Raw genomic sequence first — 24,570 nt, 5'->3', positions numbered from 1 at the left:
GCCCCCTCTCCTCCCTCCCTCACACACTCCCATCCCTGTGTGCTCCGGTCACAGAGCGACACTCCTGCCTCTGAATAAGCTGCTCTGCCTTCTGGAATGCCCCTCACCCTTCTCTGCCCAGAACTTCTGCTTGTCCTTCAGAGCACAGGCCTAAGGTCAGCTCTGCTCTGAGGCTTCTCAGATCCCTGCCCAACAACCCAGGCTGTGCGAGCCCACCCAGTCTGGTCCTCCAGCAGGGACCCCTGTGTGTCTCCCACCTCTAGCCTGGAGTTTGGCGAGGGCAGGACTGTGCCTGATGCATCTCTGTATCTCGAGGGTCTGATGCCATTTCAGTGTTTGAGGAATGAATGAATGACTAAAGGAGGCTGATGGTGGTGGAGGGGCAGCTGGAAGGGACCATGCAGCTGGCTGGCCGGGGGTGATGCACCCAGAGGGCCACGGCTGCGGGGTGCCCATGGCCTGGCCTTACCTTCAGTGCTACGGGCGTGTCCTCCAGGCAGTAGACCCTGAGGCTGTATTCCAGGGAGGTGCAGAGGGCAGGGGCGAAGATGGCCAGCTGCAGCCGCTTGACTGCCGAGTGGGAATAGGACTCCCCCGTGAACACATAGGTGCCCAGCTGGTCCAACAGGATGTGGCAGGACCTGGCCTCCAGCTGGCAGTAGCAGGGGGTGTTCAGGGTCTCCTCTTCCAGGGTCACCACCTCCTACAGGGTGACAGTGGGGGTGAGGCAGCTGGGTCAGTCAAGGCCCTGGAGGGGTTCATCCAGGTCTGGCCAGGAGGAAAGGGGTTTTCTCTCAGTGCCCGAGCCTCTGGGGCAGCTTCATGTAGTGCACCTGTCCCCAGCCTTGGCTCCTCACCTCCCACTGGCCCTGGTGGGCTTGGGTCTTGAGCTGGAAGATCCAGTCGCCAGCACTGACTTCGGCACAGTGAGGCACGGTGAGGATGACGGGGCGGCACAGCAGGAGGCCAGTGGGCCCGCAGGTCACCGAGGGGCTCAATACTGTCTGGGTCCCTTCTGAAAGCGGGCTGGGGGCAGGGCAAAGGGCGGGAGGGAGGCAGTGAGAAGAGGCCCGAAGCTCAGCAAGGGCCCAGACTGGTGTGGACTCCCGCCTCTGCCCGGCCCGGGGGTGCTAGAAGGCAGGTCTCCATCCTGGGGCTCCCCGAGGTCACAGGTTAGGGAGAGGCAGAAACATGGCATATGCCTTGAGACTATTTCCAGATTTCTGCTATTACCCTGCAACATTCTCACAGCCAAACCTTGCTCGGAGTTTCAAAGGTTGTGCACTCGTGGAATGTTTTTGACAGTTGTTGCTAAACTGCCCTCCGGAAAGCTGGCACCAATCTACGCGCCCACCAGCATGCCACGGGAGGGCTGAGTTCCCATGCTCTTGCAAGTATGAATATTATCATTTGAAAAAGTCTTTGTAAATTCATGAGGCAAAAAACCTCCCAATATCTCATGGCTGTTTGAATTACTGTTTCTTTGACCACAAGTAGATTGAACATCTTCTCATAACCTACTGGCCATTGTGTGTGTGTGTGTGTGTGTGTGTGTCTGTGTGTGGGTGTGTGTATAAGAGTGTAAATCACTTGTTCCCCTCCTTTGCCCATCTGTGTACTGAGATGCTTCATTTTTCTTATTGGTCTCTAAAACCTCTTTGCATAGGAAGGATATTAACCCTCTGTCCTATTGTAGCCAATTCCTCAGTTGCCTTTCAGTTTTATGGTTTGTGCTGGGTTTGCACATTTTAAATGTGGACATAATAAGGTCTGTCCACGTTGCCCTTGGAGGACTACCTCTGGGCTTAGGATCAGGCGTAGAGGGGAGGTGGTGATATCTGAGTGCAAGGTGGGCAGGCAGCAGAGAGAAAGCCGGGACTGGGGTCTCTACTCACAGGGTGTTTTCTGCCCTGTTGATGAGGAGGTACATCTCGTAGAACTTGCCCTGGGGGATGGCTCCATTGGGCACCAGCAGGCTGACCCCTAGGGGGAGAGAGAGGTCAGCAGGGAGGGGCTGGAGCGAGTCCAGGAGCTTAAACAGGGGATGGGGGCGGGCCCCCAGCTTGGGGCAGGGAGAGAAAGACGTCTCATGAGCTCCAGGGGGTCACACGAGCAAGGGGTGGGGAGAGGAAGTCTGGGGCCTGGGTGCAAGAAGAAGCCAGGCACTGACCACAGCAGACTTGTCCCATAGCACAGCGGCCTCTGGCATTGCGATGGGGTGTAGAGACGGGGCAAAGGCCTAGGGGCTGGAGGTCCCAGTGCCACCTCCAGCCCTAGCTCAGTGTATTGCACTGGGAAGCTATCAGTTGCTGGCTGTGCAGCCTGGACGGGCAGCCCTGACTTTTCGACAGCACTCTCTAGGTTTGCTGAACTACCTAGGGGCATTCTCTCCCACTTAACGGATGGAGAAACTGAGGTTTCCAGAGTGGCTAGTCAAGGTTCCCCTGCCCTGATGAGGCAGAGGTAGGCCTGGACCCCAGGTCTTCTATTTTATAGTTACTTCCTCCCCGTAGGCCTCACTTTACCCATCGGTGAAATGGGATCAGGGAAGCCCTATCTTCTGCTGGGTGGGTGCCAGGCTGTCCATGGGGCCATGCTGAGGCCAGGCTGAGGGGCAAGCAGAGGCGGGGCTCACCTGTGCCGGGGATGCTGAGCCTCCCACCCAGGCAGCCAAAGGTGCCGCTGACACTGCTCCCTGGGTCACGGGGCAGGCCCAGGAGCTGCTGGGAGCCGAGGCTGGCGCTGTGCAGGTGCAGGAAGTGGGCGTCCGTGGCGATTTCACCAGGGTACGTGCCAGGTGGCAAGACCCCCAGCAGGTCAGCCCCCTCTGGCAGGCCTGGCCCGGAGCCGGTGGTGTTGGAGCTGTAGACCTTGATCTTGAGGCTGGGCAAGGGGTCCAGCAGGGGCGAGTTGGTCATGGGGATCTTGTCGGCCGAGTCCTGCAGGGCGTACACGGGCCCGCGGTAGATGCCAGCACTGGCCGTGAGGTCCGGAGGCACAGATGGCTGCAGGAGCTGCGGGTTGTCTGTGGGGGTAGGGGCTACAGTCAGACCCAGCCTTGCCTCACCGGCCCAGTCCCACCCTCTGCTCCTGCCAGGGGCCCTTCTGTTGCAAAATCCCACCCAAATGTCCAGCTGCGGAAGGCTCAACTGCCACTGCTGCAGGATGCTTCGGGGACTCGGCAGCCTGGGTTACCCCCTTCCTTTCCTGCATCTCTCTAATCTATACTCATGCATTATCTTTAGAGAAAATTCTAGAAAATCTTTAGGAGGGAGTTAGGAGGCCCCACTCTGGTCTGGCTCGCTGCCACACCCCTCTGGGTATCCTGCCCACACCCGCCACCCCAGAAGTTGCCAGGTCCTTACTGGGCCTCACAGTCTTGAAGTTGACCGGGTGGAAGCCGCCAGTGAGGGCGGCAGACGAGTCGGTGATGTCGGTATCGAAGTCGCGGCAGTTGCGGCGGTACACGACTACCCCCACCACCATGAGGACAGCCAGGACCACGAAGATGGACACCACAAGGCCCGCATACAGCGCCACGTCCCCTGAAGTCTCCAGGACTGCAGGGACACGAGGCCCACGTGAGGGGCAGGGGCAGAGACCCAGGCCCTGGGGGGCCAGGGAGGCTCGGGGGCCCTGGGGAGAGGCAGGGCCTGGGAGAGACTGACTGATTTGTTCTAGGTTCTAGTGTGGGCCCTGTCAAGTCAGGCTGGTGACCTCAGGCAAGCGTTGAACCTCTCTGAGCGTCAGTCTCTGCAAGTAAAATGGTCTCAAAACCCCTGCCCTGCTTCCCTCCCAGAGTGGCAGGGAGAGGCAAAGCGACTCCTGGTCACTCCCAAGGGCTAACTCATTGCTCGCTGCCGAGGAGGGGACAAGGTCTGCTGCTCAGAGTCGAGCTGGGAGTTAAACCCAGAGCATCACTCGCAGCGATCTCCATAGGACCTAGGCTCCCAGAAATCTCTGCAAGCAGCGCTCTGAGCTCCCCCTCCATTCTGCAGGGAGGGTGGGCTGCGGAGGTGAGGGGAGCAGGAGGAGGGGAATGAGATGCATGACAATGGGGTGGAGAGGAGAGAGCAGGCAGAGAGGAGGAAGGTGCTCCCTCTGGGAGGCAACCTGTGGCTAGGCTCCCCTCCCCCCACAGGCTGCTGGGCTGCAGGACGCCCAGCTCTGGGAGGGGACAGGGAGGCTGCTGCAGGCCAGGCAGGAAGGTGTCAGGGTTGAGAGGCAGGGTCTATAGCACGTCGTACAAGAGAACTTTCTGCGATGATGGACTAGCCTAAGTCTGCACTGTCCCACACAGCAGCCACCAACCACATGTGGCCACTGAACAACTACAATGTGGCTGGCGTGACTGAGGAACTGAGTTTTAAAATGAATTTAATTTTAACTAAGTTAAGTATAAGTTTAAATAGCCACACGTGGCAAGTGGCTACCACACTGGACAGCACAGGAGGAGCCAAGATGGCTGCTCATTCCGTCATTTCCGCGGGAGCTCCAGGAGGCCCCTGTCCACTCTCCCCCACTGGGCGGCCCCCGAGGGCCAGGCCTGTTCTCCCTGCCTGGACTCCCCTCAGGGCAGGGCTCTTGGCCCCAATGTCTGCCCACTTCCATCACCTTCTGGGCCCCCGTCCCTCCTCAGTCGCCCTCATTCTTGGCTCCCCAGAGGACCCTGGCACCCAGGAGAACTGCCAGAGAAGGCCCTTGGGCTGGGCTCCCACCCCTCTGGGGGCTTCTGGCTCCCTGGGTTGGCTCTGCCTCCTGACGTCCTCGCTAACCACTGGGACCAGTGGCCTGGGGATTTACAATCTCTAATTGGTCACCAGCCTGGCCCCCTGTGAGCTGGGCCGAGGACCTCACTGCTGATTTTATGATTCCAGAACTATATGGAAATTGCGGTTTAATGATCACAGGCCAAGCTGCCCTAGCGGCTTTATTGCTCTGCTGTTACTGCAGCATGCCACACCCCTGGGTGCTAGAGGGCAAGCCCCTCGGGGAGACGCAGGGCAGTGGGCATCCCAGAGAACCCAGGAGGCTTTGGTCCAGCTGCTGGGAATACAGTGAGGGGCACCAGGGTGGACCTGCTGCTGGCCCTGTCCCAGAAAGGAAGGCCAAGGGGACAGGGCTGAGAGTACCAGCTTTGGCCACACAAATATTGAGGTTTAAATCCTGGCTGGAACCTCGGATAAACCCCTTCTTCTCTCTGACTTAGCTTCTTCTCCCGCACTGGGAGGGCAGGACAGTGTCCCAGGGCCTGCCCATGAGGGAAGGGTTCGTCTGTCTGCATGTGAGGGAGCTGCAACAACTGTAGTGTTGGGTGCGGGGGACCCCCACGGCAGGTTGGTGGGGGCACCTTCAGCTCTCCCTGTTCCTTGCCCTGCACCCCTACGCCCCGGAAAAGCCAGCCAAGGAGAAAGAGGGATCCCCTCAGAGGAAAGAGGACAGCCATGAAATGGGACTTACGGTGGTTTTGGGGGTCACTTAGAGTTTTCTTATCTGTCGAGGGAAATAAAGGGAAAAGACAGTGACACAGGTGGCAGGGAAAGGGTGATGGGAGATGCAGAGATGAGATGATGGATGTGGTGGGCGGGCAGAGGCCCGTGGGGGTGGGCCCTGCAGGCCGGGCACTGAGGCCTAGGGATGGGCTGGGGGCGTCCCTTCTCCAGCTCCAGATGCCCACCCCCAGGCCCCACCTCCCCAAGGACTCACTTTGCATGCACAGCCCGTCCGTGCAGTTCTTGGAGTCCAGCAGAGTGCCGCTGCAGTCCCGGCCTCCGTTCTGGGGCGGGGGCGCCATGCACTCACGGCTGCGCCAGTGGGCACACTCGGTGCTACAGGCCGACCACTTGCTCCACTCGGTCCAAGCTCCGTCGACTGCAGGAGCACAGCACATGGCACATGGGGACACGTGCATGCACAGACACGTGCACATGCAGTCGTATGCAGAACACAGCAATGCACCCCCCCAGACACATACAGTGGCAGGGAAAGAGGAACCCAAGACACACGCAGGCCATACAAAGACGTCCACACCATGTCCACGCAGCCCCATGTGGTCAGGTGCACCAGGTGGGCCAGGAAAAGACAAACAGACATACAAGTTCCCTCAAACGGACGCAGCCCATGCACAAGTGCCCACAGAGACACAAACCCAGGGTAAAGCACCACGTCGTTCACACACACGTAACCAAAAAGAGAGAACACAGCCAGACGTTCAAGACAGAAAAACAGATGGGGACACAGAGAGGAAGAGGCAGACAGAAGGAGAAGAGGACCGCTACAGGCTCAGGGTTGGCCCCGAGGAGAGTCTAACAGTCCGTGCAGGAGCGCAGGCTGTCTGACCCGGGGCAGCTCTGGGCCCCTGGCCCGGGGGCTGACCTGAGAACCCTCCGCATGGAGGGCAGAAGAGCCCACCCCTCAGACCGCAGCTCAGAGCCTCTGCCTCGTTTCTCCAGCAGCCCAGGGGAGAACAAGAGGTCAGAGGTCGTAGCATCAAGTCCAGCCTGGTCAGCCAGCTGTGAGCCCAGGATGAACACCTTCTCCCCATGATGGGGAGAGAATGGCTGTCCTGACTCCAGCAGACACCACAGCATGGAACGCGGGGCTGGGTGTGGGAGGGTGCCACCTGGCCCGTGGTCTTACCCGGGCACACAGTGGTGCAGGCGGTCTTTTGGAAGGCCTGGCCCTCGCAGAAGGCGCCTCCATTGAGTGGGGCAGGGTTGGTGCAGGTCCGCGTGCGCTTCTGCCAGCCACGGCCACAGCGGTTGGAGCAGGGTGACCACTCTGCCCAGCTGGACCAGCCGCCATTCACTGCAGGGGCAGCGGGTGTCACCCGGTTAGCCTGGCTCTGTGACCTGTGGGCCCCAAACCCCATCCCCCAGCCCTGATGAGGGCCCTCTGCTGAGGCCTGGCCTTCCTTGTTGGACGCCTCCCGCCTGCAGGGCTGGGGACTCAGATACCCGTGGGCAGACCTGTGCTGCAACCATCAGCGTCAGAGGGGACCTGGAAGGTCGCTATCTTCTTCCATTGCACAATGGGAAACGAAGGCCCAGAGAGGGTCGCCCTGTGAGTGATGGGACATCTGAGACTGGAACCCAGTACAGGGCTCTTTCTACAACGCTTGAGGCACCTCAGCTGTGGCTCTGCCCCACCCACCCAAGGGGACAGCCTACAGGCCTCAGCAGCGGTCCCCAACTCTACTAGGACAGCAGCCTTGGGTATGGGGACGCCACCAGGGCCCTGGACTCGCCCCCACTCCAAGAGAATTGGATTCTCCTTCAGGGATGGGCAAAGGGCCTGAGAAGGGGCGAGTGCTCCTGACTGGGGATGCAGGAGTGCCCAACTTGACCACTAGCCCTTCTCTCTGACCTTGGTGAAGGCATCTCCCCTCTCTGTGCCCCATCCTCTCCACCTGTTCACCAGGCCCCACGGGCCTCCCAGGTAGGGCGGGGTCAGGAGGACCATGTAGCCCCAGGCTCTCCCCTCCATCGCTGGCCCACCCTCTCTGCGCCCGCACCGTAGACCACGACGGTGGCAGTGGTGCTGCGGCGCTTGGCCACGATGTTCTTGGCCACACAGGTGTAGTTGGCCGTATCTGACAGGCGCGCCTGGCGGATGATGAGGTTGTGGTCGATGGTGAGCAGGAAGTTGGTGTCCTGGGTGGGGTCGATGACATCCTCGTTCTTCAGCCATTCCACCTGCAGGAGCGGGGCGGGGGCATGAGGGCCCGTGCTGCTCCGCTCCCCTCCCAGGCAGGCCCTCTCTGGAGGGAGGGAGGTCTGACCGTAAAGAGGACAGCCGTTCCATACACGTCCACCCATGGGCTGACACAGTGAGGCAGGGCCTCCAGGGACCAGGCACTGTGCCGGACACTACGGAACACAGTGGCTAACACAGCCACCCACCAGCCAGGCAGCCTTGGAAGGCTACACTCGACCTCAATTGCACCAAGTAAGATGGGATTTCATAGCACCTGCCCCTCAGGGCTGTTGTGAGGATGAAACGAGGCAGTACCGGGGAGTGTGGAGAACAGCGCGGGCTCACAGTGAGTAATTGATAAGTGTTAGCCAGCAGTGCCTGCCCTTATTAACTCTTCAAACTGACTCCCTGAGCCAGGGTGAGAGGCCTGACATTAAGCGCGTGGTCCCTGGCTCTAGCAGGCTAGGTTCAAATCCCAGCTCTGCCCCTCACTAGCTGGGTCTCCCTGGGTGACCACCTCACCCGTCCCAGCACTGTTTTCCCAGCCCTAAGTGGGCTGACAATGTCCAGCTTACAGCATGCCGACCGCCAGGCACAGCTGGGAGCCCAGCGAGGGCCAGCGGACACAGGCTGTCAGTCTGACCCGCTCCTCCGGATGCAGGCACGGCTGGGGGAGGCTAGGTGATCAGAGCAAGGTTCTGGGGTCAGATAGGGCTGACCCTGAGCTGGGAACGCAGGGGCCCATCTTCTCCAACCCCTGTTCTCCTGGGGCCCCCAGTGGCAAAGCTGAGACGCAGCCCATGCCCTTCGCTAACTCTAGACCCCCAGTGCGGGGGGTGGGAGAGAGGGTGCATGTCTGGAACACAGAAGGGGGGGTGAGAGGGGACAGGTGGGCACTGCCCCAGCAGGCAAAGGCCACGTGGGTGAGTACACACTCAGACACATGCAGTACAAGACCCCCCTGGTGTCCACGAAGCTGCGGCCTTGGGTTCTGGGTGGGGCAGGGGAGACGGTGTGCATGGCCTCAGGCACTTCCCTCACAGGATGAGCCTGGGGCCTGCCAAGGAGCCCTGGGGGTTCCTGCCTCAGCTCTGCCCCTCCCTCAGGATTAGACACTCCCAGCTGTGAAATGGGAGGGCTCTGAGAGGCTGAGGCACGGTAGCCCAGTAGCTCACTCTTGGTAAATACCATGCCTTGCTGGTCTCTGCCTCGCCCAGTGTTCCTGTGTCCCCTCACCTCGGCCACAGGCACGCCCTCTGGCGGGCGGCACTGCAGGAGCACCTCGTGGTCCAGGGGCACTTCCTTGCCCAGTGGCTCCTGATCAAAGTTCTTGCGCAGGTCTGGGAGAAGGGAGGGTCCCGAGGCAGTCAGGTGGAGCTGGGGCCGGAAGTGCCCGCTCCAGTCACTAGGTGGCAGTGCATACCAAGGGAATGCTCCTGGGGAAACCCCGGGCTCTACCTGGGGAATTGCCTCGTCTCCAAAGTGGGGGCCTCACCAGGTGGAGTGGGGGAACAGGATTCCCTCCCTGACTCTGGGGGTCCTAAGCGCACAGTGGCGCAGGAGGGTGAGGAAGCTGTCAGCTTCCTCATACAGATGTGGGTGCAGAGGGGCCGCTGGAAATCCTGGGGCTAGAGGCGGCCTGGGATGGGGGTCTGGGAGCCCTCTTCTGAGCTGGCATCCATGGCCCTGATGTCTCTGCGGTGGGCGTGTCCAGCCAGGGATGGCCCAACAGATGTGGAATTCCCTCCCTAGGATCCACGGGGAAGGGGCAGGGGCAGGGCCCAGGGGCACGGGGGTGGGGTGTCAGGGCGGCATACATGCGATGCGGACATAGGCCCGGCGACTCTTGGTGGTGCCCGCGGAGCTCCAGGCCACGCACTGGCACCAGTAATCCTCCAGCCCAAACAGCTCCTCCACCTGCTGCCGTGACACCTCGATCTGGACCTCTCGTACCCGCAGGCCTGCAAGGAGGAGAGAGGTACCATCGAGGGCAGGTCTGAGGACGTGAGGCACAGGACATGGCACTGGGACATCTCTGTCTTCTGCCTACTGCCTCTCATTTCCATCTATTTCCTCGTCTCTTCTGCCTCTACCCTGGCCCAAGCCACCACGGCCCTTCATCTGGAAATTATAAAGGCTAACACAAGCCCTCTGCCCAGGTCCAATCCACTTTCCACCCTGAGCCAGGGTGTGCTCTTCAAAATGCACAAATGGCATGTCATTCCCCTGGTTACATCTCCAGTCCTCGTAGCACAAACACCCAGAACCTTCAGGCCCTGCGTGACCTACCACCTACTGCAGCCTCACTGGGCGCCTGCCCGTCCCTCATGTTCCCCTACCGCTTCAAGCCACAGGGCCTTTGCATGTCTAGTCGCCTGCCTCTCTTCTGTCCCCTCTGTGCCCAGTGGATTCCCAGTCACCATCAGCTTTGGGCTGGGCCTCATTTCCAGAGGGAGGCCTCCCACCCCCAGACTACCCCTACCCACTCCTAAAGTACCACTCAGCACTCCCACCGCTGCACTGGACATCGGTCCATGCAGTTATCATTCTCTGCCCAGCCTGACTTCCCACAGCACTGACTGCTACCTGGAACTGCATCATCTATGGATGTGTCCACGTATTAACTGTCTGTCTCCCGCAGGAGGATAACGGGGCCTTTGCTGTGGCCTAGGGCCTGGCACAGAGAAGGGGCTCAATAAGCATCTGAAGAGAGCAGGTGGTCTCTCCCTGGCCACAGCTCAGGGGCCTATGGGGCTGGAGCTGGGGGAGGCCCCTCTTCCTGGAAGTCCCCTGACCTCTCAACAGCTCCCTGCTAGTACCTGGGAGCCTCCTTGGACAACTGAGTCCACCAGCCCACAGAGAGGCAATCACTCACTCTTCTGCCAATTCTCCCTTGACAAAACCCTCTCTGCTCAGGAAAGGAGTGAACCCTCCTGCATTAGGGTGCCCATCTGAAGCTCCTCCCCAAAGCTTGTGGGAGGACTGTGAGGCCTCTTCCTCCAGGAAGCCCTCCCTGACTGCCCCATCTCAGAATTCCTAAAGCTACTGCCCCCTGCCATGAGGCATCCCAGCTCCTCCTCTCATGGTTGCACACGGGTTCTGATAAGCCCCTCGGGGCAGGACTGTTGACTGTACACATTGTGGTACTGCAGCATGGTGGTTAAGCATAGGGCAGTTTGGCTGGACATGTTTAAATCCTGGCCCCACCCTCACTCCCCAGTTGTGCGACCTATGCTAAGTTACTTGGCCTCTCTGAGCCTCAACTCCCTCACTGTAGTAAAGCACTCAGGGTAAACTTTAAATGAGGTGTGGCAATTACTCTGCCACAGCATCCAGCCCAGGCTGGACACAAATCTACTCTAGCAGGTCATTTGGATCTCATCCAGCCCCTTCCTTTTACATTTGGAGAAAATGAGGCTCAGAGAGGGTAGGTGGCAGGCCCAAAGTCCCACAGCAAGTTGCAGCAGAGCCGAGACCAGCTATCTGGTGTCTCGCCCTGATTAAAGCTCCGTCCCCTAATGTGTGACTCCTCTCTGGATCTCTCCCAGCGAGTCACTGCCGTAACTCTCCTGCATCATGGGGGGCTTGCCCTGGAGCCCAGACAGTAAGAAGAACCCCGTCTGATGGCCAGGGACGATGGGGACTACACGACGGGGCCGGGGCTTGCTGGTGGGGAGCACCAGGAGGAAGAGGCTGCTTTCGGGGGTTGGGGGGCTCTGTCTGCTCGCAGAGGCTGCCTGGAGTGTTGGCTCAAAAAGCGATGCTGCCTGGTCTAGGGCGGGAGGGCGCCCTGCTCCTGACTGACCAGGCTGTGAGTCTAAAGAGTGGTCCCTGCCACGGGGGTCGTCCACCCAGGTCTCCACAGCACACACCGCCGGATGGAAGAACCATCACCAGCGGAGTCCGATGCGTTGCGATGGTCCCCAGCAGGCAGAAGGGAGGAGGACAGGGGCCTTCAGCTTCCCAGACTTGGGCCCCAGCACAAGGTGTCCCTCCAGCATGGTGGCCAAGTGGCAGGCGGTGCCTGGGCCAGGACACCCTGACCTGGCATGCGCTGGTAGGTGGGCTCGTCCTGCCTGTCCTGGCCCACAGCTGTCATTGTTTGGGCTTGCAGGGCCTCAGGGAGGGCCGGGGGGAGTGGGGAGAAGGAGGCTGAGGGGAACCAGCCACACTGCTGTCAAGGGAGTGGCCCAGAGGACCCCTGTCCATTCTATGCAGCTCACGGGGACAACAGTGCCCCACTTTGTAGGGCTGGCAGGGCTTGCGTGACTAGTGGCAGGGGAGTAAGAGCCGCTTTGCTGCTATTGCTAATAATCACGGGGTCTGTGAGGGGCCCCAGCAGGGTACACTGTCCCCTTGCTCTGTCCAGACCCCCATGGCGGACCTCTGCTACAGGCCAGAGGGGCTCAGGGCGACAGAGAAGTAAGGACAGGTTTTAAGAGGAAAGAGGCCAAGAAAGCCCAGAAAGAGGATGGAGGAAACGGGCATTTATTGAGCACCTGCTGGGTGCTGGCACTGTGCTCATTGCTGTGCAGGCTCCACCTTGTTCCATCCTCACCAGGACCTTCTGTTAACATTCCAGTTTACTAAGAGAGGAATGGGCTCAGAGAAGTTGGGGGGCTTCCCAGGGTTACACAGCCAGAGAATGGGGGCAGCTGGGGTAAGTTTTCTTTTTCCCTTTTAGAAATTCCTTTTTTCATTTTCAGCTTTTCAGTGAGAATGAGTCTCCAAATCTATTATTGTTTAAAATTCTTTTAAAAATTTTGGTAAAATATACAAAATCTTAAACTTATCTTTTTAACCATTTTTAAGTATACAGTTGAGTAGCATTAAGTACATTCTGGGGTATGGTTTTAAGTCTGGGTGGCTAGGAAATCTGTGAGCTTTTCACAGAAAAGCAGACATTGGAGGAGGGAGAGTCAGAGAGAGTATGTCAGGGGAGAGCCACAGGGCGAGACAGAGAGAGGGAGAGAAGGAGAGAGAGCGAGGAAGACATAAGAAAAAAAGACACATGGAAGGACACAGAGATGAGCGGGAGGGGTAGGAGAGACAGAAGGAAAGCAGAGAAGGCTGAGAAAGCAGGAGGAAGAAAAGGGTCAAGGAGGAGATGGTGAGAACAGAACCCAGGCCGAGGCAGGCTCTGGGCAAGGGAGCCGCCCAGCCTGCAGACGGCGGGAGCTGCCCAATGCTGGCCGCCTGCAGGTCCCCAGCAGTGGTGGCACCCCTCCCTGGCCTGAGCCCTGGGAAAGGCTTTCCACACCCCAGGGGCCTGGGGACAGGTGGGCCCCCACTTAGCCTCGGGTACCGCGGAGGCAGGTGGGGCTCTGGAGACGTGAGGAGCCCTGCCTGGGTGCCCGGGGCCACATGCTTCCTCCCAGGTTCCCACGCTTCAGCCACCCTCCCTTCTTCCTGGCATTTGGGCTATATCCTACCACCACCTCTATAATTACTTACTTAATATTATTAACTCTTTTTTTTTTAAAACCTAAAACAATAGATTTCTATGAAGGAAACTGTGTATCATTATTACGAAAGGAAACAGTACCACTTCCCACAGAGAGGACCTGTGAATTCACAATGGCCTGGAACGCTGGGCTGGCGGGGAAGCTCCGGGGCCGCCAGACAGAGGCCAGCTCCTCTCTGTTAAATAGGGGGCCCAGCAGATGCTGGGGCGGGGTGACAGAATCCTGTCCCAACTGGACTTGCTTCTGATGCAAGCAGGAAAGAAAGGGAAAGAGAACGAGTGCTCAGCAAGGCATTCAGTGCTATCTCACTTGGTCACTCAGGCTGGAACACGTGGGGAAATACTGATCCAGGGTGAATCCCAGAGGGGAAACTGAGGCCCAGAGGGGGGCCATGGCTATGTGAAGCCTCCCATGGAGCCCCGGGTGGAGGCAGGCCCAGGATTCAGCGTCCCGGGGTGTCCTGGAACGTCCTGGGGGTGTCCAGGTGAGTGGGCAGGCTCACCAGTGGCCACGTCCAGCCCCTCCTGTGTGACATGGTCGCTCTGGCTGACCCACTCGCCGTTGCACTTGAAGTAGATCTGTGTGGCGGGGAAGGCGCGGCAGCGCAGCTCCACCGGCTTGTTCTTCACGATGTAGGCGTCCTGCGGCTCCTGGAGAAAGTGGGGCAGCGGCTCTGCGGGTGCCGACGGGAAGGAATCGGGGAGCACTTCGCTGCCCGAGTCAGTGCCTGTGGAGGAAGCAGAGCTCCGTGAGGCTGCAGGCTGGGCACCTCTCATCCCCCTGGGGCCCATGGCAGAGACAGGGCAGTGGGGCGGGGGACGCAGCTGGAGGAGACCTGCTGGGGATGTCCTCTATGCCCTGGGCAAGGCCTGGCACTCCTGGGGCCTCAGTTTCCCCATCCCGCCCTGCTTTTAAGAGGGTGTGCTTTGGAGCCAGTCCCAGCTCTATGCTGTGTGATTATACTTCTTTACAGACGGAGCGAGGCGAGGGAGCCATCAGGGCGAGGACACTCCTCTGGCCCTCCCGGTGCCCCTGCACTGGCCCTACCCGGCCTCCCTCCAGTTTCCCATGGAGATGCCACACTATGTGAAGGTCTGCAAAGTGGGTTGAGGCTGGAGCTCACAGCAGGCCGCCTCTGCCCCAAAGCTCCAGCTGCCCTTCGCAGCCCCAGCCAGACAGGCTGATTGCAGCGTGGGGGCTGAGCCAGGGCCCGCAGGAGCGTGGGGTAGGGTGAGTGGGAGTGGCTGCACCAGGCCAGGGCTCCCTAATGCCCGGTCCCCAGGGGAACTCCTCCTCCAGGAAGCCCAAGGCAAGCGCAGCATGGAGGGGAGACCACCTTCCCGGCAGCCTCCCCCCAGAGCCTCCCCTCTGGTCTGTGGCTCTGATCCACCCCTTAGCCTTTCCCACCAAAGCAAATCCACACCCTCGGCCCAAGCTCAGAGGCTGGAACACAGTGAGGCTGTGCCTGTGGCCATCTCCTCCCCGAGGGGGGCCAAATGGAAACCCTGGCCCGCCCGCCTTCCTGGACAGAAGAGCACCTCGGGAGGTGACACAAACAGGAAGGGAGAGGGGCCGCCAGCAGTAGTGCGAGGAGGGAGGGGACCAGGCCGGCTAGGCTATTGGTTTACAATCCGCTTAGGAAAATTGACTTTCCAACACCAAACGCCAAACAATCAGGTGGCTGGGGACAAGCAGTGGGAGACTTGTCCTCCTCTGCTAACTGCTCCAGAGGAAACAACCAATTAAGCTGCAGAGTGCATATGTCCGCCCAGCCCCTGGACTGCCAGCTGCAGCCCTGTCATTGTCCCTGCGCTCCAGTCCCTCATGTGGGGCTGGGGTCCCGGGAGGTCTGAGCGGTCCCTGGGATCATGCACTTGTCTCCCAGTCCAGGGGGCCAGGGGGACACTCGGTTCTCCAGGAGCAGAATGAACAGACAGGCCTAACATGTCCAGGCTGTGTCGTCTCCTTGTGGACCAAGAGCTCCTGCTAAGACGGGGGCTCAGGAGCTGAGAAAATGCATGGTTGTCACTGGCTCCAGGCTCTGCAACCCAGGCAGGTGTGTGTGTGAGAGAAACCTGGGGAGCAAAGGGGAAGCCAGCAAGAAGGGGTGTGACTCCAGCTCCATCCAGCATGTTCCGTGTGACCCAGGAGAGCCCCTAAATCTGACCTCGTTACTTCGTCTCTGAAGAGGGCAGGGAGGCGAACACTCTTCCTCTCTCTGGGCTGTTCAGAGGATCACATGAGCTAAACATGCACTGATGCCTAGGAGGGCCCAGCACACAGGAGGGACAAGTTGTGCATCAAAATAGCACGATGCACTAGGTACTGTTTTCAGTACTTTTTACACAGTTAACTTTCCTAATTCTCGCAGCAACCTTGTAAGGTATGTTGTACTAGTTCCTAGTTTATAGATGGGGAAACTGAGGCTCAGAGAGGCTAAGTAACTTGTCCAAGGGCACACAGCCAGCAAGAGGCAGAGCCAAGATTTGAACCCAAGAAACAGACTTCAGCATTTAAGATGTTGCCCAGGACTCTGCATTGCCCATCGCTGGAGTAGCTCCATAGCACTGTGGGTGTCCCCACCCCCGAGGATCCTAACAGCCCTGACACTGGCTGGGACTCTATAGTTACAGGGGCTGTCTTGTCAAAGAGCCAGCAAGGCTGGGACTGTCCTTCTTGTTTCAAAGCTGAGGAAATTGAAGACCATCCAACCGGGGCAAATGAGTGACCCAAGGCCAGCTGGTTAGCGGGCAGCTAAACTGGGAATAACGCAGGGTTCCTGAGCCCAGAGAACCTGCCAGGCTCCATGCCGAGCTCCCACCAGCAGCCTCCTGCTTCAGCCTCAGGCCCGAGTCGGTAAGACAGGGCTCAGCCCTCAGACGCAAGACACTCCTGGGTCTGAATCAGGCCTTACTGGCCTCGGGCACCTTATCTGCGAAATGGGGGTACTGGGCCTCCCTCCAGGAGTGGCGGCCACGAGAGAAGGTGTGCCAGAGCCCGTGGGTTTGGTGGCAAGCTCACCCCACCTTCTAAGCCCGTGGCCCCCAGCCCCCGGTGACGGCTGCCCGGCTCTCTGCGGCGCTGCGGGCTGTATTTATGACTGCGTTTTCTCACCCTAATGCGGCTCATTTATAAAGCAGGCGCAGACGCGACTGGGGAAAGTCAGCATTAGACATCCATTAGTGCAGTGAGCCCCGGCTGGGCCCGCGGCCCCGCCACAGATTACCCTGGCCCTGGCAAGAAGACAGCTGGGTGTCCTCGTCCTCTCCGGCACGACAGCACTGGGCGGCTCTCAATGGAGCTACTGCCCCCTTGCCAATGTCCGCACCCCCCAGGCAACCTGGAGGCACATGCCACCAGGAGACAAGAAGAACCAAGGGCTGCCCTGAGACTCCTCCCCAGAGGGACCACCGGCAGACCACATGCTGGCGGGTGTGCAGCAGGCTCTCAGCGAATGCAAATTAAATAAAGGTGTTGGGGGCCCTGCCAGGGCCTGTGTAGCAGCTGAGTTGGGCCCATGCCTGAACCAATGGACACTCGCCCTCCTCTTTGGCCCTGGCTTGGGGCCGCGAGGCTGCGGGAGGCTCTGCAGGTGTCCTGCATGAGGCCACCCGAGCCAGGCCCTCTGGGGCCTGCTTGGAGGGAGAACAATAATGGATTCTTGGGGTTCCTGGGGGCCCACTCTGCCAGGCGCTGCTCGGAGGGCGTCTCACACTAACCCATGGATCCCACAACAACCACAGAACCCGAGACAGAGCTTTCCAAACTCTTTTGGTCTTTAGTCCCTTGGTAATTTTTCATGGCACCCCAAGGCCAAAAGAAATTCCTAGCAGTTCTGTTTATTAAGTAGTTACATCCAAACAGCTTAGTATTTATATCCTAATAATTTAGTAGCCATTTGAAAAACTAATACACATAAATTGAAAGAAAGAATGTTTGTATTCTATATCTAAGCAGCCACAGTGACTTACTAATGGGGATGTGTGCACCTGTTGGGCGCTGAATGACTTTTCACAGCTAGACCCAGAGTGGGCACTGCCACCCTCATTGTTTGTTTCTGGGCACTCCCAAATGCCAGAGTCCCAGCTTTGCAAACATATGATGCCATCGAAAGGAAAGAAGTGTGATGTAATGTAAGCTATCTTGACCGAGGAGTTGTAGCGGTGTCTGCTAGCTGTCCAGTATTGCTGTGTTTCCTTGAAGATTCAAAATATCCCACAGCATCCCTGTGAATTTGCTGCAGCACCCTGGGGTGCCTTGGCACGCGGTTTGGGAACCACAGTCTTCTTGAGTTAGGTACTACTATTATCCTCATAATACAGACAAGGGAACTGAGACCAAGAGAGTTTAAGTAACTAGCACAGGGGTAGGAAGCTAGTAAGTAGCAGAGCCGGGGAACAAATACAGGTGGTCAGACACCTGAATCTGAGTTCTGAATTGGCATTGATGTCCACTATTTGATGGTGCTTCGAAGGTTTCACCTGCTTTACTCCCCACAACCCTCAAGGTGGGTATTATCTTCCCATTTTACAGATGAAGACATGTGGCATCAAGGGACTGGCCTGAGGTCACCTGGTCAGTGGAAGGAGGCCAGGCTTGGAGCCATACCTCTTGGTCACCTGCCTCCCTGGCTTCTTTATAGCTCTCCTGGCTGCCTCATCTTTATAGTGGAGAATAAACACCTAAGAAGAGGTCCCCAAGGAGCAGACCTCGCCTTTGCCCGGCCAGCGGCCTCTGGACGTCCTGCTGGCGGGGAAATGTCCCACATCAAGTGTGTTTTTCTAATAGCAGAACTCATTTGGACCTATAGTTGCAAAAATGCAACGTGCCTTGAAAGCTGCATACACGAATGGCCCAGCTATCCCCAAATGAAGGGATGAAAGATGACACATCCCTGCACAGACATAACCACAGACAGTCAAAACACAGGAAAAGAACCCCCACTGAAGTCAGGAGCCCTGGGTTTGCACCCCAGCTGGGGCCCAGCAGCGCTGTGTGGCCTCCCCTCAGGCCTCAGGGCCCATGTGTAAAACCAGGAAGGCAGTCGAGTGGGTCTCAAGCCTTCCTCCGCTGTAACACTGTGAGATTTGAAGACGCCTTATGGGGAACCTGGTAACACAGGGCTGTCCCGCTGAGCGAATTTTTTCTTCATGAAACGAATTTGCTTAAAGTGGGGTCACCTTTCTCGCCATTGCTATTCCTGGCTGAAAGACCCTGCATACCCTGTGGTCCCAAGCACTGTGTGGGGAGCTGGGGAGGGAGGAGGAGGAACCATTTGCTGCTGGGCTTTGCCAACCATGCCCCAGCCCACCTACCCCAGGCCTCAGATCAAAATGACCACCAGCACCTTTGGGTTGACCTCTTGGGGGCGCCATTCAAACCCTTGCTTTTAATTTCCCTATACCAGCCTGTATGAGGTCTCGTGTGAGCTCTCATTTGGATGCACAGATTCACAGGGATAGAGGTTTCTTCAAGAGCCATCTTGTGCAACAGCCCCCATCAGCTCCTTATTCCACCTTGACTCACATACCTCCAGGGACAGGGAACTCGCCACTGCATTTCTCACCCAGGTTTTCCTTTGGACAGACATAACAGAAATGTCTTCCTCACTTTCAGCTGAAATCTGTTGTCTGAGGTTCCAGCCATTGCTCTAACTTTGACCTCTGAGATTACACAAAACAGCACACTTCCTCTTCCCCTAACAGCTTCCCAGCCTCTGAAGCTTGCAGCCGGCCTTCCCTGGCCTTCTCGTCTTTCCTTCAAATATCCACGAGACAGCTTTGAATCCCCTCCCCATCAACCTGGCTTCCTCACGGACAAGTCATTTTGTTCACAACCTACTAAAAATGTGGGGAGGAGTGGTGACCAGGGTGGGTCTGGTGGGCACCTCCCTGTCCCTGGCAGCTCGAAGGCTCCTTAGCAGTTTTGGCAGCTGCTCCTGGAGGGCAAGGAGCACACCACACCCTTCGTGGTGTCCCCACGGTGTCCGGGGCAGGGTGCCTGTCCCCGGGGAGGTGAGGGGAGCTTGCAGGACAGAGTGAGGAATCTGAGCCCAGTCTCCACTGGACAGCAGGCCCTGTGCCCACCGTGGGCTCCCTCCCAGGGCCTGGGCCATCAGTGCCCCAGGTGGGGACACAGGATCCCGGCCAGCAGGTGGGAGGCCTGGATGGGGAGGAAGTCGAAGCTACAGGCTTGTTTAGGAGGTGCCAGAATCTAAGCCACTAGAGTAAGCGGGAGCCACAGGCTTTGGAGGCGAAGGAAGTGGCTTCAGGACAAAGGTAAAAAGACCAAGTATTTCCCAGAGCTCACCCTGAGAGCAGAGAGAGGCTGAAAGGCAGCGTGCTGATGTTCCTGAAGGGGAGACTGTCACTGGCTGTTAGGGGAAGCCAGGGGGTTCTGCCTCCCTTATGATGGCCCTGAGCCCGGGGCCCAGGCTGGATGGACATGCGGTGGAACAGGCTGGCCTAACAGCCAGCAGACCCGGTTCAAATTCTCACTCTGCCACTGAGACCTGGGGAAGATTGTTTTACCTCTTGGGGCCTCAGTTTCCCCATCTACAAAAAAGGAGATAACAGGTGCTGCCCTGTCAATTTTGAGGCAGTGTTTGAAGGTCAGCTGAGAAAACAGACGTAAATGTGCTCTCTAACTGGGTGGCGCCTGGGCACCAGGGCGGGGTACCAGGCAGGAAATGTTCTCTGACCGAGCTGTGTGTGGGAGCCCTGAAACTCCACCCTGGCAGATGCCTCAGCCTCTCAACACCTGAGGCCCAGCAGGCCAGAAGCACACAAAGTCAACACTCAGAGGGGCCTGGAGTCCTGCATTCCACCAGCTCAGAGAGTAGAAGTGACTAATGCCACATCACACAGCAAATTAACAGCCAAGCTGGACCAGTGCCCAGTTTCTGATTCGGGGCTGAGGAGGGCTGTCTACCATCCATCTCAGCAGGGTCCAGTGCTGGTCAGCCCTGTTGCCCAGGGCAGAGACCTCAGGGCAAGGCTGCAGTGGTTTGGTAGGGAGGGCCTTGATACTCCTGTCCACTGTTTTTGCCCCCAGGTGGGAGACAAGTCCAGGCCTGGGAGCCCCAGGTTCAGCACCAGGGGCCAGGCATCTGTAGCTGAGACCTGTGTCTCCAGGGCTGGCTGGTGTGAGGAGGTGTCCACATGGAGGGGCAGGAGTGGGAGGGGAGACGGGGGGCAGGCAGGAGGTGAGGGAGAGAGAAACTCCCCACGCTGGGCACATTTATCATCAGCAATCACAGTCTTTCTCTGGTCCCTGGACACCGGCTAATTCTCGCCAGACTTGACCTCCCACTGCATGGAAAATCTCCTCCATTCACTGCGAGGCTGATGTGCTCAGTGGGGAGTGGGGAGAGACAGGGGAGAGGAGCCCATGCATTATTATGTTTTAAAAACACACAAACCCCACATGGAAGGACCCCTCCCTGGACACAAAGCCCTCCTTCCATCTGGCCCTGGCTCCTGGCGGCTGTGGGGTTCAGGCTGGGGCCCCCCTCAGAGGCGGTTACAATGGCCGTTACTGATGACAAATGGGGACTGGCGGGCTTGGGGGACGCCGAGTTATTCCTAACAAAGGCGGCTCCTTGCACAGCCCTTTTCCCATACCCTCAGCAGACCCACCTGTGCTCATGACGTCACTTCCTGTGCTGGCCATAGGAAGTGGCCTCACCAAGATGGCCAGCTGAGGCAGAAGCTTCCATCCTGAAGGGGGTGTCTGGCTGATCCTGAGAAATCTCTCCCCTGGAGGGACTCAGGGCAAGTGAAGGAGCTGATGGGAGGCTGCAGACGAGGCCCCAGGGAAGGCACAGAGCCCCAGAATGGAGCCCGGGCCCATTTTATAGAGGCACACACTACTGACAAAGTAGGGAGGGACACGACGGTTAGTGGGTCACCGGTCTACCCTCAGACTCTCAGTGGTACCTGGCAAGGCTGTATGCCACACCCCTGGGCCCAAACGCTCTCTCTCTAGATGCTTCCTGTGGCCACGGGGCCCCCTCGGCCTGGGCCTGGGTCCTTCCAGGGCTACTTTTTGGTTCCTCTTCAAGTGCCAGGCCCCAGGGTGTCACTGGGCCCTGGGGAGGGGCATTCTGCTTCCCCTTCCCCTCCCAGGCAAGGAGCTCAAAGCCCTCTGGTCCACCACACTCCACATAACACCATTTATGCACCACAGAAGGTGACAGCAAACATCACCGCCAACACAACAGTCCTGCGAGGTCGGCGTTCCGTTTCACAGATGAGGAAACGAGGTTGAGAAGTGAACGGATGTGCTCAGGCTCACAGCTACCAAGAAACCCGGTGTTCTTCGCGCTCCGCCACAGGGCCTCCACTGGCCACAGTGTCCCTGAGGGATCCTCAGGGGCAGCTACTTTTCTGCCCCTTTTGCAGTTGAGCAAATGGAGTCTCTCCAGAGCTCACCAGCTTGCTGGCTGGAGCAGCTCTCAGCCTCAGCACTGGCCTCCCTTCCTCTGGGGGCCTGACTTGTTTGGGGGGGCCCCAGCCACACAGAGATCCATGCGAGCCTGGGAGGGGCTCGCCGCTAGCCTGGTGCAGCCCCCAAGACATCACTCTCAGACACACGCTCACACCAAGACCCACCCAAGGTCACAATGCACAAGAGTCTCCCCTGGACACCGGGAGAGCCCCACCCAGGCTGGGACGGGGCTTCCTTAGGGCTGCTTATGTCGACTCGCTAATGCAATGACCATGACGCAGGCCTGTGCAGGAACTGCTCTTCCATTTGCTCATCTCTTCCCGATCCAGAGCTGGATGGGGTGGGTTCGAGTCGCAATTTCAGACCCTACCAAACACCCAGTTGCTCAGGTCCTACCTGGGGAGGCCTCCCTTTCCCTCCCCCACATCCAGCCCACGATCCTGACGGACCTGGATGCTGCCAGGTGAACCATCAAGATGCGCCTCAAGCTGCATGGCCACCCGCCACCACCTCCTGCAGTCTCCAAGCCCGTCGTCCCACCCAGGTCCCTCCTCCTGTGCTCCCTACTGCCCCCTTGCCCCCTCAGAGAGACTCTTCTCATAGCAGCTGGAGTGAGCGGACAAACTGTAAATAAATCAGTCCCCACTTACAGCCTCCACGGCTTCCACCTGCACCTGGAATGAAGTCCCACCCTCACCGCACCCTCATCCTGCAAGCTCACTCATCAGTCACTGCGCTCCAAGCCCCTCAGGCGTGTTTCCTGCCCCTCCAACATGCCTTGCTTGTTCCTACCTCAGGGCCTTTTCTGTTCTCTCCTCTGGAATGCACCCCCCACCCCATACTCTTGTGGCTGGCTCTTTGTCACTGAGATCTCAGCTCAAGTGCCACCTGTCACCTTCCCAGGGAGGCCTTCCCTGGCCACCCACCGTAGAGCCATCATCCTTTACCCTCCCTCATTCTACCTCCACATTGTCCTGTTTGTGTCTTTTCTTGACAGTGCTCATCCCTCTGTGGAACTGCCTTCTCTGTGTATTTGTTTGATTGTTGGCTGTGTCTGGACAGGTCTGCTCTGTGGAAGGCAAGCTCCTCGAGGGCCTGGAAATCCTGTTTGCTGGTTTAGCTGGGCCTACTGGGGATGCAGGACTTTCTCCAGCTGTGCCGCCCAGCCTCTCAGGTGGCAGGTGGTGTGGGAGGGAGCAGCCAGAGGAGCTCTGCACAGGTTGGCCTGACCTGGGGCCACAGGAGCCCCTTTGAAAACCCCATCCTGTAGGATGCCACACAATGATGGAACCTCAGAGCCCATCTCGTCACTGTCCTCTAGGATAGAGACTAGAGAGGGTGTTGTCTGGCCTCAGATCACACAGCACCTGAGCAGCAGAGCCAGTAAGAGAAACTGGGCTCCAGGCTCCCAGAGGAGGAGGAAGGAATTTATTTTAAAAATTCTCCTTTTCCTTCTATTGAAAATACTTTTCTTCTTGGCCTTTTCTGATACAATTTAAGAAAAAATAAGGATGAAAGTAAAAGTCACCCATTCCCACCCCCAACTTATCAGAATTAACATGGACACTGGTCCTCTCTGACTTTTTGAGGTGCACACACATCTTGTTACTTCACGGGGTCTCACATACACAGTTGTGTATCCTATGCTTTCCTTTCAAGGCTGATAACTGAAAACTTTTAAACTACAAGCAAAATGCCCCAGGCATCTCTCTGAGCAGTCACACACGTCAGAGGGGCGCAGGCCAGCTGGGCTGACTGTCCCTGCACTATGTTCCGGGTCGCTGGAGTAGTGCACGATGCAAAGCTGGTGTGGGGGGCGGCTGGACAATGACATCAGGCTGGCTTTGCACATTTGGCTGCTGGGTGGAAAGATGTCCAGTGTCCTGTGTCTGTCCCAGAAAAGTCAAAACGCCCATGGGTACAGGCCTGCCTGACAGGGTAGTGGTTACGTCCCTGCTGCCCTTCCAGGCCAGGCATTGCCATGCCGCCCTGGGAAGTCAGGGTCCAGCCTGTTCTTAGAGCGCACAGAGGCACGAATTTCCCCTGCCTGCCCAGCGTCAGGCTCAGGGCTGAACAACCCCTCCTTGCAGAGGGGAGACAACTGCCAACGCATTGCAAAGTGGAAAAACGCTGCGATCCTTGCCCACTGCCGTCAGCACTGTCCCCATGCCTGGCCGGACCCCACCCCAGTGCTGGCCGTGGGCCACCTGGCAGGCACTAGAAGGCAGCTCAGACCCTGGGCTCTGGTGCCTTAGACCTGAGTCCAAGCCCGTCACTTCCAGAGGAGCCATGACTTGTCCAGGGCAAGCAGCCAGTCAGTGGCTGCGGCACCCCTGGGATCCTGGCATCACGTTGGATAAAGAGAATCGCAGCAGGGAGAGGGAGAAAGGGGGACCGGATTCTGGCCTTCACTCATTTGTGAAATGGGGACCAACGGGGAGAGATGAACAGGGAGGTGGAGATGGCGTCACGGGGACAGGGACAGAGAAAGCTGAGTGCCCAGTGGGGGCGGGGTAGTGGTGAGCGGAGCTGGGGGTGCTTCTCCTTGTACTTTTCTGAACCTGGAATCCACTTGGGTTCCTGCTCATGCCCTGGGGGCAAGGGACAAAAGTGGCCAGCCGTCTCTGGCCTTCATCCTCACTCCTGCTCTGCCTCTTCCACAGGCCAGGACTAGACTAAGGTTCCATGGGCCCCAGGGAAAGCAGACCTGCTAGACGCAGGCTCCCAGAATACCCTGGGGCCCAGAGGTGGGGAGTAACTGGTCTCAGGTCACACAGCAGGTCAGAAGCAAAGCTGGGCCTGGAATGTGGGCATCCTGGCAGTCAGCTCAATGCTCTTGCTCTTGCCCCTCTCTGGTTCAACACTGGTGAAGACCCTGGCCCTGAGCTTGGGTGAGCAGCTGAGCTGTCAGTGGTGGAGATGTGGGGAGACAGGTGGCACTGGCCAAGGGGAAGGCCTAGAT

The 24,570-nt window shown here is 58.3% G+C and overlaps 1 protein-coding gene across 2 annotated transcripts in view; it reads right to left on the bottom strand.

The window, feature by feature from the left end:
* Positions 1-24,570, bottom strand: part of UNC5B (unc-5 netrin receptor B) — an 81,481-nt gene that overhangs the window by 4,932 nt on the left and 51,979 nt on the right. The window contains exons 2-13 of one of the 2 annotated variants that reach the window (XM_044756701.2): positions 13,663-13,887; positions 9,513-9,656; positions 8,932-9,035; positions 7,514-7,694; positions 6,640-6,807; positions 5,707-5,871; positions 5,461-5,493; positions 3,366-3,560; positions 2,636-3,025; positions 1,896-1,983; positions 858-1,026; positions 470-703 (exon numbers count right to left, since the gene is read on the bottom strand). In XM_044756701.2, coding sequence (XP_044612636.1) covers positions 470-703; positions 858-1,026; positions 1,896-1,983; positions 2,636-3,025; positions 3,366-3,560; positions 5,461-5,493; positions 5,707-5,871; positions 6,640-6,807; positions 7,514-7,694; positions 8,932-9,035; positions 9,513-9,656; positions 13,663-13,887 — 2,096 coding nt within the window. The remainder of the gene's footprint in view (positions 1-469; positions 704-857; positions 1,027-1,895; positions 1,984-2,635; positions 3,026-3,365; positions 3,561-5,460; positions 5,494-5,706; positions 5,872-6,639; positions 6,808-7,513; positions 7,695-8,931; positions 9,036-9,512; positions 9,657-13,662; positions 13,888-24,570) is intronic. The other variant, XM_044756707.2, reaches the window with a different exon arrangement.

Source organism: Equus asinus, chromosome 2 (assembly GCF_041296235.1).
Source record: "Equus asinus isolate D_3611 breed Donkey chromosome 2, EquAss-T2T_v2, whole genome shotgun sequence".
Lineage (NCBI taxonomy): Eukaryota > Metazoa > Chordata > Mammalia > Perissodactyla > Equidae > Equus > Equus asinus.
Note: the sequence above shows the minus strand (reverse complement) of the source record. Positions and strands in the feature narration are given on the sequence as shown.